Source organism: Silene latifolia, chromosome X (assembly GCF_048544455.1).
Source record: "Silene latifolia isolate original U9 population chromosome X, ASM4854445v1, whole genome shotgun sequence".
NCBI lineage: Eukaryota > Viridiplantae > Streptophyta > Magnoliopsida > Caryophyllales > Caryophyllaceae > Silene > Silene latifolia.
In genome coordinates this window covers 326,391,152-326,407,111 of record NC_133537.1, presented here as the reverse complement: position 1 = coordinate 326,407,111, position 15,960 = coordinate 326,391,152, and the positions used below count along the sequence as shown (strand labels likewise).

Here is a 15,960-nt window from a genome sequence, read left to right as displayed (position 1 = left end):
TCAAGACAAGCTTCTCGGGTCCAACGGTGGATTCCAAAGTTGTATTATGTTCTTTTTACTAGGATAGGCCACACTAGGAATTTTTATTTACGTTTTGCATTCTTTTATTTATTTTATCGTAACGATAGATTGCATCATATTCCGCCTAAATACAAAACCACCTAATAATTGCATGAAAACTGACTCATATAGAGGTCACGCGTTAGTTTTCTATGACATTCTTATGTCACACGATCAATTTTAAGCCATCACCTATGTTAATTCATTCACGTAATGCTAGTTATTCGTTCACTTAAAATGAATTAAAACTAAGTTGATGGGATCTTCCTCGTATAACCAAAAATTGAGAATAGTCTTTATAGGTCAAACTCCAATGAATCCCTTCTTCGTCGGTAGGCATAATATGACCCCTTCTACGTCGGGTAAGTTGGAACTGATTGACTTATTTTATCTCAACACTATGGTCACTCGTACGATCCTGTGATTATGGTGGACTATAGATAGGATTTACGGAAATCTATCGACCAAGAGTTCTTACGGAAGAACTAGCTAAACAGTTGGCTTATCAATTTACGGAAATTGAGTCTTGGGATCACTTGTATTATTCTTGAGGGAGATCAATTATGCAAGTGCAATGAGTCTACACGATTAAAATGAATTTTAAATAGACTTAAATCACCTCGATGAGTTGCTTATTTCGTTTTTGTTTTTCTTTCTTTTTCAGCGTAGATCACGTTTTTTTAAAACTGCTAATAACATAATGGCTGGCATCCTCGATGACCCAATGCCAAGTGCCACATTGGACCGTGAGTCCCGGCTTCTGATCTTTATGAATCGATGAATCGCCTACTAGATCGAAGAATGATGGATCAAACTTCACGGAATGGGAGGCGGCATTACGGAATGTCGCCCTGACGACGGAAGCTCAAATATCCGACTAAGCCCCTCCCGCCACCCCGGGCCCCACGGCTCGAGTTAACGAAGTCTCCAAGTATAGCGACTTCGTCATGGAAGCGGGTGCGATTAAAAATGTACTCATTTTTGCAATGGAATCAATTTGCGTAAACGCTTCATAGCCCAAGGTGCAAACAAGATTTTCACCACGCTCACTAAGGAATTCTCGAAAGCACCGAGAATCGTGACCTATGAGCATACCACTCGCTTCTTTGATGCGAGACTCCGAAAGGGCCAACCGGTTTAGCCCACACATTCTCAGCATGACTGAGAATGTCGAGAGACTGGAGGCGCTTGATTGTAAAATCAGCGAGAATATCGTGATTGACCGCATGCTTCATTCACTCCACGATGGTTTTGCGCTCTTTAGAGCGAATTACTATATGAATGATTTGAAGAAAAGTCCTCATGAACCTTCTCGTACAGACCGAGAAGGACATGAAGTTCAGTGGGAGCTTGAAACAGGATGTTCTCGTTGTGTCAAACAAGGGCAAGGGTAAGGGCAAAGCTCAGGCAGACCTAGCGGTAGGCAAACCGAAGTTTAAGAAGTCGGGATCAGGTAAGAGTGGGCCTGGTGAGGCAAGTAACTCATCAGGCGCGACAAAGAGCAAGACCGAAAACATGGAATGCCATCACGCCACAAGATGGGCATTGGAGGCGTACATGTCCTGTTTACCATGAGGACATAAAAGCAGGTCGCGTTAAACCTGTTGGTATGTCTTCTTCTTCTTCTTCTTTTATTCATATGATTGAGATTAACCACGCAAGTTACGGAACTTGGGTACTAGATACTGGTTGTGGTTCTCATCTGTGTAATCATGTGCAGGGGCTCAAAACATCGAACCCCTCGTAAAGGGTGAGGTGGACCTGCGTGTCGGGAATGGAGCACGAGTGGCTGCCGTCTCGAGGGGAACATACGTGATCCGCTTCCTAGCGGATTTGAGTTATTTTTATATAACTGCTATTATGTACCCGTCTTTCTAAAAACATTATTTCGGTTTACGCACTTGACAAACTTGGTTTTTCATTTGTAATAGAGAATAATTCTTGCATTTTCTCATTACACGATATGATTTATGGCAAGGCAGTCTCCATGAACGGAATTTATGTTTTAGATCAGACCACTGAAATATTACACGTAATGAATAAGAAGTTAAAGGTCGGTGACAAAGATCAAACATACCTATGGCAATCGCTGTATGTGACACATTAAAGAGAAACGCGTAAAACAAATTCATAAAGAATGGAGCTATCTCGGCCTTTGATTTTCAATCATTTGGCACGTGTGAATCATGTCTCATCGGTAAGATGACTCGAATTTCCTTCAAAGGTGTTGGAATGCGCGCTGCTGACCTATTAGGACTCATACATACGGATGTGTGTGGGCCTATGTCAATCACCGCACGAGAAGGCTATAGGTATTTCATCACTTTCACGGATGATTTAAGTAGATATGGCTATGTCTACTTAATGAAGCACAAAAGTGAATCCTTTGAGAAATTCAAGGAATACCGGATGGGTACGAACCTCTTTTGGGTAGAAAGATTAAAACACTGCGCTCAGACCGTGGTGGCGAGTATCTTTCTCACGAGTTTGATCAACACCTTAAGGACTGTGGGATTGCCCTACAGTTAACTCCACCTGGAACACCTCAGTTGAATGGTGTGTCCGAACGGAGAAATCGAACACTACTCGATATGGTTCGATCCATGATGAGTCACACCATGTTGCCAGACTTATTGTGGGGTTATGCACTACATCACCGCTCTAATACTTAACCGAAGTCCGTCTAAAGTCAAGTTGACAAGACTCCATATGAACTATGGAAGGGAACGGTCCCTAACTTGTCCTTTATACGGGTTTGGGGCTGCGAGGCTTATGTCAAGTGGAGACACGAAGATAAGCTCGGCCCGCGATCGGTCAAGACATACTTTATAGGTTATCCTAAAGGAACACTTGGTCATTACTTCTATTCGCCAACCGAACAACGTGTATTTGTTGCGGCTAGTGCGACATTCTTAGAGAAGGAATTTCTCGAGAATGCAAAGAGTGATAGAACCTTCGAGCTGTCGGAGGTTCCAGAACCAAATACCGAGCAACCATTGGAGGAACCAATTCCTTCAATCCCGGCTGCGGTGAATATTCCTGAGGAACCTAGGAGGTCGGGAAGAGTCTCTATTCCTCCGGACAGATACATTGGTATGGTCGAGGAACATGACATAGATGACATTCTACTCTTAACGAGTAGTGAACCCGCAACCTATAAAGGTGCCATGACTAGTTCTGACTCAAAGCTATGGCTTGAGGCCATGCAATCCGAGATGGACTCCATGTATGAGAACAACATATGGGATCTTGTTGACTTACCCGCTAAGGTTCGTCCCCTTCAATGCAAATGGCTTTACAAGATAAAGCATTCAGTGGAAGGTCAACAAGATATCTATAAAGCACGACTAGTTGCTAAAGGTTTCACCCAAGTGCCAGGTTTGCACTACAATGAAATTTTTGCACCCGTAGTCATGCTGCGTTCCATTCGGATTATCTTAGCGATTGCCGCTTTTCATGACTATGAAATTTGGCAGATGGATGTGAAAACCGCCTTCTTAAACGGTTTTTTGGAGGAAGAGTTGTACATGGTACAACCCGAAGGTTTCATCGATCCAGAACATCCTAAGAAAGTGTGCAAGCTTAAGCGTTCCATTTATGGACTTAAGCAAGCTTCTAGGAGTTGGAATCATCGTTTCGACCAAGTGATAAAAGAAAATGGATTTACTCGATCGGTCGAGGAACCATGTCTATATATCAAGTCGAGTGGGAGCAAGATTGTCTTCCTAATATTGTATGTCGACGACATACTCCTGATTGGGAATGACATACCTCTCTTAACTTCGGTAAAAGTATGGTTGAAGAACCATTTCCAGATGAAAGATCTGGGTGAGGCACAAAGAATTTTGGGCATCCGTATCTATCGAGATAGATCACGTCGGATGTTATCTCTCGATCCGAGTCTTACATAGACAAGATCCTAGAGAGATTCAAAGATGACTAACTCCAAAAGGGGTTCCTTCCTATGGCTCCAGGGGTGCATTTGAGCAAGTCTCGGGCACCGAGACACCGGAAGAAAGAGCGCATGACACGGATTCCTTATGCCTCGGCTATAGGATCAATCATGTATGCCATGATATGCACACGTCCGGGCGTGGCATATGCATTGAGTATGACAAGTCGATTCCAACAAAGATCCAGTGAATCACATTGGATGGCTATCAAGAACATTCTTAAGTACCTACGGAGGACTAAATATTGGGCATTGACTTATGGAGGCGAACAAAAGCTATGCGCAACCGGTTCTGCAGATGCTAGCTTCCAAACGGATCGAGATGACTCGAAATCTCGATCCGGATTCGTTTTACTCTTAATGGCGCTGCAGTCACCGGGAAGAGTTCCAAACAAAGTGTTACAAACAGATTCTACGAGTGAGTCCGAGTACTATGTCGCGTCTGGAAGGCGCAAAGGAAGCGATATGGATGCGTCAATTCTTACAAGGACTATATGTAGTGCCTAGTTCGAATGACCCGATCACTATCTATTGCGACAATAGAGGTGCCATCTTCCAGGCTAAGGAGCCCAAGTCTAGCAACAAGTCTCGACATGTACAACGGAAAGCTCATCTAATCCGAGATTACGTGGAGCAAAAGGAAGTAGTGATAGAAAATATTGCTACAGATGATAATATAGTAGATCCTCTCACTAAACCATTACGACAAGATAAGCATGAAGGGCATGTTAATTCCATGGGAATTAAACGTGTTCCTGAGTTGTAGTACTCTTTTATGGATTAGATTCATTCTCGTTTGTACTCCATACGACATCATCGTTTTGATATTTATATATTTTGTTTTTTCATGTGGATTTGTACGACAATTTTGAACACCACAAAGTGAACTGAACAAACATTATATTTTTGGTCCTTAATTGCCCACGTGAGCTGATAACTCAAGGTAATTATTTTGTGACGTTGGTTGATGGTGGGTTCAACGAGCCATAAGTCAACAGTTGGTGACCAATCACGAGGCGATTTATACGGATATCTCGTAGGACACAATTGTGACATCGACGTGGAGTCCTAAATGTTTTATAACATTCGTTGCCAGGTCGTGGATAGGACCTCCATGGTGATCCTAAGAGTCGATTCTTTTGACTATCGACTGTCTCTTGAGATTAAGGCAGATTTTGGGTGACTTTGGTTTCTTTCTCACGGTCATCCGTAACAGGGGGCAAAGTAGATTTTTTCTGGGTCATTTCATGCTGTGCTTAGTTCGGAAGGAGTCGAGTTGAAGGAAATATTCAGCCTTTATCGGTACTCGATATTTCTCGGGGCCACTCGAGGAGTCAGAATCGAAATGCATGGCCATGCTCGAATACGAATCGTTTTATCGGTTGAGTTACTCTCTAGTCGGGAAACCACTCTTGATACTGGATCGAATGTAAAATACGACCTTTGCGGATCCGGATCTGCAAATTGTTTTACATTGAGTGGGAGAAATTTTAAATGAATATGAGAATCGGTTATCGCACATACACTTGTACGGACAAGTGGGAGTTTGTTGGAGGTGGTGTCCTCCAGTGAGTGCGGATAACGTCATTGCACGTACACTTGTACGGACAAGTGGGAGCTTGTTGGGGCTGGTGTCCTCTACAATTAGTGCAAGGACTTATAAATCTCTAAAAGGATCAAAGGGTATACTTTTGTATTATAATCAGTTGGTCCACGTTTATCAATAACGGTTGGCTTGCTAGATGAGTTTGACGTTATTGTCATACAGATGGCGGTGATCAACTGGTCCCTAAAAGTCACACCTATAGGACACGTTTGAGAGATGTGACGGTATGAAAATACAGTCATGTTGATGCCAAAGTTGACTAAGCGATTAGTCGAGTCATTGACTAATAATTAGTCAAATGCGATGTTGAGATAATTATTTAATCCAGATTAAATAATAATGGCTAAAACGAATTAAACAGTTAATTCGTAAATTAAATATAAACGATTATATTTAAATTGATGTATATTGAATTAATTATACAATATCGTTTATGTCGGACATGTATTAATATTTCAACTAATCCGTGTTATTAGTTGATGTTTTAATAACCGATAACCGATGACGATTTATAATAAAAGCGTGTCATATACATTTAGCATTTTTCGAGCCGGACCACAAGGTAAAATTAAGAGGAAGTGGAAGCCCACTTCCCCATGCAAACCCACGGTTGGCCGAAACACACAAAAGGAGAGCTCCTCTCCTTTGTGAGGGAGACAATTCATTTTGCACACAAAACTAGGGTTTTGGAAAAATTTCCTCTGAAACCTAGATCTCACATCTCGTAAAACTCACAACAAATTCTCTCAATATTGCAAGGCAATTAGAGAATACATTCTAGCACAAGGGCATATTCTCAGACGGTCTTGGGTGCAACAATTAGGAGGAAATCTACGTTGATTTCTGTTCATTTTGCCGAATTGCACTAGGACCCGAGGTTGATTCTTACCTTTATCGTTTCTCTTGTATTTATGTTTTATGACAATAATCACATGCTAAATCTACGTTATAGTCCTATAATTTAAGGGTTTTATACGGATATTACCCTACACATTTTATAGCAAAAAAGGTATCTGAAATGAAATGCTACCTAGGGTAGCATTTGAGATTTCAGGTACCTGATTGTATTTTGCTTACCTTTATTACCATTCAACTTTTTATATATTACTCCAATATTATTATTTGTTATATTATGATCTCAAATAAACCCAATTAAATTGTTTTTACGGAAATGAAAAGCGTCAGTGATAATATCAATACTTTAATTTAGGGTGCAATTTAATTAACTATTTTTATGTATGGTTTAATAGAAAACTTACTTCGTATACATAAAATACATTTTTTTGATATACTGTTTGATATTTTTTTTTACGTTATCGTGATACTTTAATTATTGTTTCCGTCATTTGAAACATGTTGAAGACTTGTGCAATTATAGTGAAAAAAATTACATTTTCTTCTAATTACTAACAGTGCCAACGACAATAACACAATAATAATAATAATAAAAACATAAATGATAACAATAATAAGCCATGTCCTTTTACGTCATTTGACCAAATATCAGCTACCTTTTCAGCTAGTCTTCCAAACAGTTATAATAAAAATCAGGTACCTTTTCAGGTCATAGTTTTCAGCTACATTTTCAGTTATCTTTTCAGATTTCAGCTACCTTTTCAGGTTTCAGGTAGCGTTTCAGGTTTAAGGTAGCTTTTCAGCTAGTTTTACCAAACGGAGTCTTGGTGGGGCACGCCCATGTAACAAATTAGACAAGTGTTACAATACTAGTATAGTTCCGGTGTTACAGCACAATATTTTTTAGATTTGTTTTATAAAGAGACTTTTTTATCAAATTAATTGCATAAATTAACTATACTTGCAGTTTAATGTTATAATGTACTGCGTACTAAATATAGTCTTAGTAAGAGGTAGAAAACGAAAATTTACTACCATCAAAAGACACTTTAAGTTAAGTTATTTTTATGTTAAACTATTTTTACTTTACTGTTAAAATAACACTATAATGTTAGTATATCATTGCTTGATATGACAATAAAATACCATTAAGTGATGTAAGATTTAATTAAAACGCCTATTAACCTTATAACGAAAACATGTAAAAACAGTATACTACGCATTTAAAAAGACAATTTACAAATAATTAAACTAATATTTTTATTTTTTATTTTTAATAATAAAAATACATAAAAATTTGTTACGTACTTTAGAAAACCATATTTAGAGTCTAATTGATGAAGGATAATATAAGAACCAGATCTGCGTAAGTTTAGAGTGTAAGTGATGAACAATGATTAGTGAGTAATCCTTTAACTAGGACATGCAAATAATTGTGTGAAAGGGGAATATCAACTAATTAAACTAAGATTTGGGTCGCTCTTTTCACGAATCACGCAAAAGCTACACGCGTGCTTCATCATATCATCGAACCCAAATCAGGCAAACCTGTTGCGTATGTCACGACCGATGAGAAAGAGTTGTGGGAGACAATAGATGCCATGGTCCTTCAATGGATCAATGCAACGGTCAGCTCGGAACTTCTTGAAACCACTGTTGAAGCCGACTCTACTGCAATGGAATGTTGGGTTCAGTTAAAAACATCTTTCAAGATAATCATTATAGTCGCGCCGTTACTCTTGAAAAAGAGTTCTCAAGCACATCTATGGGGGATTTCTCCTTTGTCTCAGCCTATTGTCAACGACTAAAGGCTCTTTCCGATCAGTTAAAGAACGTAGGCTCTCCTGTCACTAACAACCGTCTTGTTCTTCAACTTATTCTAGGACTCTCACCAGCTATCAAGGAGTTGGAAACCCTAATTCAACAAAGTGATCCGCTTCCACAATTTTATCGCACTCGCTCGATGCTAACGCTTGAAGAAGCGGGACTTGCTAAAGCTGCCTCATCAACGTTGTATGTCAAACAGAACGACGATGGTGTGGGTTCTAGTTCGTCCCCTGCATTTATTCTCGGTAAGCCCCATGTTTCTTATTCTAATAATAATAATAATAATAATAATAATAATAATAATAATAATAAGAAGAAGAAGAAGAAGAAGAAGAAGAAGAAGAAGAAGAAGAAGAAAGAAGGGGGGGGGGGGGGATATAAAGGAAATAAGGGTGGAAAGCAAGGTGATGCTAATGGGAATTCCGTGACTCCTCCTGTGCCGAATGGGTCCGCTGCTGCTGCTCCGTGGATAGGGTATGGTGGTTGGCCGTGGGGAACTCCCTCCTGGCCGTGCCCACCGTGCCCTTACCCTATGGTACCTGGTTATGGAAATTGGCCAAGACAATCTGTTCCAAGGCCTCAATTTGCTGCACGACCTCAAGCTTACACGACCAAGTCTCCACCGTCTCAGACGGATATTGAGCAAGCTATGTACACACTTAGATTGACTCCTCCCGACCCACGATGGTTCATGGATATCGGAGCTATATCTCATCTAACGTCGGACGCAGTTAATCTCTCGTCTTATGTTAATTCGAGCATTAAAAACGATATAATTATCGGTAATGGTCAGTCTATTCCAATTAGTGGTCACGATCATACTACACTCCCTAAACCACATCCTCCCCTTCACCTTAAAAATGTCATTCACGTAGCCGAAATTGTCAAAATTTAGTCTTCGTACGAAAATTTACAACTGATAATTCAGTCGCCGTCGAATTTGACCCTTTTGGTTTTTCTGCGAAGGACTACAAGACGGGAACACGTCTCATGAGGTGTAATAGTCAGGGTGAGCTCTATCCCATTACCATGTCATCGAGTCCTGTTGCTTATGTAGCTCTTGCTCCGTCTATCTGGCATGACCGCTTAGTGCACCGAGGACTTCCTATTTTTAAATCCTTATGTCTTAAAAAATTAATTTCATGTAATTCAAATAAGTTGCCTTCAGTTTGTTCTATTGGTAAAATTGTTAAACAACCATTTATTGCTTCAACGTCTCGTACGTTATTGCGTTTTGACATAATACATTGTGATCTTTGGACATCACTTGTTCCTAGCTCCTGAGGACATCGATACTATTTAGTGCTCACTACAAGGAAAACTTGGGTTACTGACGGAATTATTCCGTCAGGAATGCCACTTATCCGTCAGAAAAGCGCATTCCTGACGGAAATTTCGTCAGTAACGCGCGTCGCTACGTTTCGTCACTAAAAACGCCTTCCTGACGGAACATCCGTCTGTATTTCTATTTACTGACGGCTAACTGACAGATTATCCGCCATACAGTCAAAAGGATGTTCTGACGGAATTTCCATCAGTAAGTAGCAGTACTGACGGATATACCGTCACATGTGTCACCTGTAGTGGGCCGAAAAAATTTGAATTTGATTTTGTAAATTCTGACGGAAAACCGTCAGCAATGACCGCAATCCGACGGTATTTCCGTCCAGATCGCACCGTTACCAAATAGTCCTAACAGATCATCCGTGAGAATTAATAAAAATATTGACGGATAATCCGTCAGAACTATTTGGTAACAGTGCAGTTCTGACGGAAATTCCGTTAGTATAATTTTTTGTAGCGGCAGGAAACAACAGCTTCTGCCAGCCACGATGCTAATATTTGCATCGTTTTAAATCTGCGCATACAAGCCACCTGCAGAACACAACATACAATCCATCGTCGATCGCAAAGCGTGAATCTATTTTCATGTCGACCGCAAGTGCGGGAATCAAGAGTAGCCAACAAATAAAAGAAAGAAAATGGAACACGATTAGAAAAACAATGTTACTTACATAGAAAGTTTCTCAAATTCTTACAATGGCTTACTAGTTTATTACAACTTAGAAAAGTCGGAATTTTCCACAAACTAAGGCAAGCTTCATTAGCTAAAGGTTCAACGGACCACTACCTAAAAAATAAGGCAAGCTCAATGGCCTAAAGGCTCAACGGTACCACCTCCAAACCCATGCCCATCGTCCGCAAAGTCGTCTCTATGATGCGGGGTAGGGAAAGAGCATGTGTTTGGGGGTTGAGATGACTGCATCTCATCTTAAGCCTTTCGCATGGCTGCCACCTCTGCCCGAGTCTGGCGAAATTGTTCTTCTAAAGCTAGTCGAGCGGATCGCTCAGTGTTCAATTGGGTGGCAATTTGAGTAACCATGGTAGGGGAGTAAGAGGTAGATCGTCTATCACCTTTGTTATCAGGAGGTTCATACCACACTTCGGCCCCCTTGTCTCCGGTCCCAAATATCCTCGACTTCCTCTCGAAGCCCTTGACGGCGTTGAAGTACGACCGATACTCATCTGGAGCTTGTCCATCTAGCTATAGTTGACTCATTTCCTCGTTGTAAGCAGCCTGAAAAGCACAACAAAACCATTATATATATATATATATATATATATATATATATATATATATATATATATATATATATATATATATATATATATATAATGAAATTAAATACAATAAATATTATCGTTCTTTCTAGAAAAATAAACATTAAATTGATTACAAACACTTACGTCCGTCTGAGCATTTCGAGGATTAACAAACTCGCCTTTCTTGTTTTTCTTTGTCTTCATAAACAACTTGTATGGAGTAGCCTCTTCACCCTCAAAGAAGCATGAAAATAAGTAAAATCAAGTATATTCGCCAATCATTTATATTAACCAATTTGTGAAAGTAATAACTATACTTACCAATTCCCTAAAAGCATCGGAGCAACTCTTCCGACCAAGAGTGTGGGCGCCCAATGCTTTCCCATCTTTACCACCCTACCTTCTATTTGCCTGATTTATTTTCGAATGTTTGGCAAACTCGGGATTGGCTGCTTCCCAATTCTTAAGGTTCTCCCACCAAGTCACGGGCACCCAATCTGGCTTTTTCTTGTTATACTTGAGTCTATTAATAAGAGAGGCAATTCGTCTCATTACCCTTGTCTGCCACTCGGGCCTAGGTTCATAGTCAGGATCGATGGAATTTACATGCGTCTATTTCAAAAACGAGTTATTAATAATAGAAAAGTTGATCCGTCACGTTAACTACAACAGAAAATTATTATTGAAGAAAACAATAGGGGACGTTCAAGATATCTTAAAGTAAATCCACATCTGTAAACGCTGTGCATGGCTCATCTCACCCCATCTTGTGAAATACTCCTCTTCGAGGCTACGGGTAAACGACCAAGTAATGTATTTTCTGATAACCTTGTCATCCCACCTGAAAAACCCATAAATATTAGAAATTCAAATATAAGTATTTAAATGATATATCTTTTATGAAAATAATAAAAAATATGATAAAAAAATTACCAATAATGATCTGGCTGAGCGCGATGAGAGAGTCACCTGCCTACTCTCTTGCGCCGATGTCGGAGTAATAACTGGGTCGTTATCCTCCGGAATCTCCTCGTTCTCATCCTCACGACGAGATCCACCACTACTATTACTCCCTACTAGACGTCGGAAAAACTTGGACATGAACACTATTTAAAAACAATGCAAATAGTTAGTCCAAAGAGATATCGTTAGTGCAATTCGTTAGTCCAAACATTGCTTATTTGAACAAAATAACTAAGTAAATAGAAATTAAATTACATAACCCTTACAAGAAAACAAATAAAGTCAAGTACTTACACCTCAAAAAAGGTTAAACATTCTTTCTTTTATCTTTGATGTTTTCATAATTTTTTTTCAAGTACTTTTATCAATGGTGATAATAGTTTTAAGTGGCAACTTTGAAAGATTAAATCAGAACTCGATTGTATATCTAGGCTACTTGATTTGAGAAAATCTTTATCAAGGAGAGAAATTCAATTATCTAGGCTATATAAAACAATGAAATCAAACAAACTTCTTATAAGTGGTTCAAATTTTATTGAATGTTTAAAGTTCATACTTTTTTACAAATGGATTATACAACTAGTCTTTCTCACTATCACTATCACTACAAATCAAAAGAGCTTCATCATCTGAAAAAAGCACTCCAACTTCTTCCTCTTCTTCTTCATTTCCAGCTCTAATAAATTCTTGAAGTCCATCTTCATCCTCTTCTTCTCCGACGTCCCCATCATATTCCCCTTAACCACTTTCCACAACCATTTCATATTCATCTTCATTCTCTGTCTCTTCCACCAAAATTGGTGAAATCGGGTGATCATTGACAACCATATCTTCTTGAAAGACAATTTCGTCAATAGGAACAACAACATGTGATCTAGCCTTGATTTTAAAAACCGCGGACCATTGATTGCCTTTCTTAGTGGTTGTATAAGGAGCATAACAAACTTGATCGACTTGAAAAGCTGCCATGAATGGGTTATGTCCACGAAGTTTCTTTTTTCCCTTTACATCTACAAGTCCGTATACTTTATGGATACTAAGTCCTTGAGGATAATTATCAAACCAATCATATTTAAACAATATGACCCTATAAACCCTTTGTTCGGTATAATAAGAAAGCTCAATTACTTCATTTAGGGTTCCATAGTAGTCCAACCCCTCAGTTGAATTCACATAAACCCCATTGCTTAAGGTAGATTTCGGAACATCAACTCCCTCTTTATAAGCTCGAAATTTATAGCTATTGAAGGAATATCATCTCCAAGTCTTTACCATGTTACTAGGGGCCAATCATAGAGCTATAGTTAAAGGATCCTTCAATCTATAAACCTAGCAATAAAAGAATACGTTAATTAATAAGGTATTGTATTCTTCTCAATATTTAATAAGAAATTCAAATGTGCTGTTCATTTTCACCAAAAAATGTATCACTTACTTCATTTCGGAGCCATTTTGAAAAACTTTTGTCATGTTTGGTCTAAACATCATCAGAAGATGTGAGTTTGATATGTGTCTCAAATTCCCTATATGTACCAAAAACATGTTATAATTAATTATTACCTATAACTTTGATCTAATTTGATAACTAAAAATGAATTGAGTAATGACGAAGTAATAACTTACTTTTCATGAGACTCTAAAAATTCTCCGCAGTTCCTTAGCACATTGAAATGAGCTTCTTCATACTCTTTCTCATTCAAGTACCTCTGAACACATTTACCGGTTGTAGTTCCCATGTCATCATTGAATAACTCAGGTAATTTTTAATTTAACTCCTCATCGCAATTTACACCAACATCTAAGTCTTTCGCTTTTATGTCAATGTGATCTTCGAAATATTGAGAACAGAAATTTGAAATTTCCTATAATAAAAAAGCGTTGCATATGGAACCCTCTACTCGAGCTTTGTTGCCAATCTTTTTTTTTTAAATGATTAAGAAATCTCTTAAATGGATACATCCATCGATATTGAACAGGTCCTCCAACCTTCGCTTCATAAGGTAGGTGAAGAGGCAAATGCTCCATGGAATTGAAGAAAGACGGGAGGAAATATCTTCTCCAACTTGCATATTATCTCCGCAATGTTTGATTCTAGACGTTCCATAGAATCAACTTTAATCATAGAAGTACACAAGTCTCTAAAAAATTGGCTTATCTCAGTTATTGCATTCCAAGAACCCGTAGGGAGCAAGTGTTTCAAGGCAACAGGGAGTAGCCATTCCATAAAGACATGACAATCATGACTTTCCATGGAATGCAACACCATCTTTTTATGGTCAACACACCGACTCAAATATGAAGCATAACCATCCGGGAATTTCAAATTAGCCACCCATTCACATAAAGTCTTTTTCTCCGTGGTGTCTAAAGCAAACCTGGATGATATGGGCCTTTTATAGCAAAAGTCATTAAAATCAGCTTTACCCTTAGAGCCAAATTTAGTTTTTGTTGGTACAATAATCACCGTGTTGATAAGCTCCTCAAAAAAGTTTTTTCTCAATGTGCATAACGTTTAAGTTATATCGAATCAACAATGTTTTCCAATAAGGAAGTTTCCAGAAAATGATTTGTTTCGACCAACCTTCATCCTTGTCGTCTTTCAATCTTTTCAATTCTTCGTCGGAAGCGTCAACTATTTTTGGTAAATCTTTAACGGAATCCCGCACTTCATCACCCGTTAAGTTCGATGCGGCTATGTGATGCTCAGGTTTCCTGTTCTTTAGAAAATGCTTACAATTGCTGCGGAAAGGATGATTAGGTCTCAAAAACTCACGGTGACAATCGAATCAAGAAACCTTTCCACTATGTTTGAGCCAAAAAGATCTATGTTCTTTTTCTTGACAATAAAGACAAGCACAGTACCCACTTGTGGACCAACTGGAAAGCATGTCACATGCTGGAAAATCGATGATTGTACACATTAACGCAACCTTTAATTGAAAATTCTGATTCTTAGAGACATCATAGGCGTACACGCCGGTTTCCCAAAGTTCTTTCAACTCTTTTATCAATGGTTGAGGTAAACATCAAAATTGGACTTAGGGTTCTTAGGACTGGGAATGAGCAAAGATAAGAACATAAATTGTCTCTTTACGCATAACCAAGGAGATAAGTTGTACGGAGTGACAATCACGAGCCAACATGAGTATTTCTTCCCGTATTGTCCAGAAGGATTAAATCCATCCGTACACAAATCTAGCCGAACATTGCGAGGCTCACTTGCAAATTCTGGATGCTCTCTATCGAAATGTTTCCACGCTTCTCCGTCACTTGGATGTGTCATTGTCCCCCTACTTCTTAATCGGGAGTTTTTATAGTGCCATCTCATCTCACCTGCTATGTGCTTGGTTGCATATAGTCGTTGTAAGCTTGGCGCAAGCGGAAAATAAGTTAATGCTTTACAAGGAATTCGTCTCCAACTTGATTTCTTTGTAGCTTCATACCGAGACCCATGCCACTTTGTACATTCCTCAAGATTAGCATTTTCTTCCCAGAAAAGCATGCGTCCACTAGAACATGCATCGATCTTCTCATGGGGTAGTTGGAGTCCCTTCAGCACATTCTTAATCTCATAAAAATTGCGCGCCATTTGATTACCCTTTGTAATAATGCCACCAACGAATGACACAAATCCATCCGCGCATCTAAGAGATATGTTGCTCGCATTTGAGTGCTACCAACCTAGCAGCCGCTTGCAACAAACTCATATTACTTCCCTCATACACTGGTTGTTCGGCTTTATCTAGCATTTTAAAGAATGAAGATACTTGGGGGTGTGGGGTTTCATAACGCACTTCTCCATCGCTAAGGTCATCGGGATTGAGACGATCCTCCAATAATTATTCAACGTTATCACGCAATGCATTTTCCACAATCACACGGTAAGGAATATCACTACCTAAGATACTTGTACTTGCTTCGGTAGACAGTTTATCACCGTGATATATCCACACATGGTAATTATCAGCAAAACCATTCTACCAAAGATGATTTTCAACATCCCTTATCTTTTTAAAAGTTCCGTTATTGCATTTCTTACATGGACACCTCATTTCACCTAAATTCTTATACACACTACGTTGTTCCGCGAATT

At 39.0% G+C, this 15,960-nt stretch overlaps 1 protein-coding gene across 1 annotated transcript; it reads left to right on the top strand.

Annotated features, from left to right (window-relative positions):
* The first annotated feature begins 8,154 nt into the window (after positions 1-8,154).
* LOC141620770 (uncharacterized) lies at positions 8,155-9,195 on the top strand. The gene is made up of 2 exons (XM_074437556.1): positions 8,155-8,545; positions 8,774-9,195. Exons 1-2 carry the CDS (start codon positions 8,155-8,157, stop codon positions 9,193-9,195), a joined length of 813 nt encoding a protein of 270 aa, XP_074293657.1.
* Positions 9,196-15,960: the final 6,765 nt, after the last annotated feature.

Bases quoted from the DNA above. Each gene is read 5' to 3' on its own strand.
- LOC141620770 (XM_074437556.1), top strand. From the start codon at position 8,155: ATGTTGGGTTCAGTTAAAAACATCTTTCAAGATAATCATTATAGTCGC. The intron at 8,546-8,773 runs GTAAGCCCCATG...CTCCGTGGATAG, and splicing joins GTCCCCTGCATTTATTCTCG to GGTATGGTGGTTGGCCGTGG.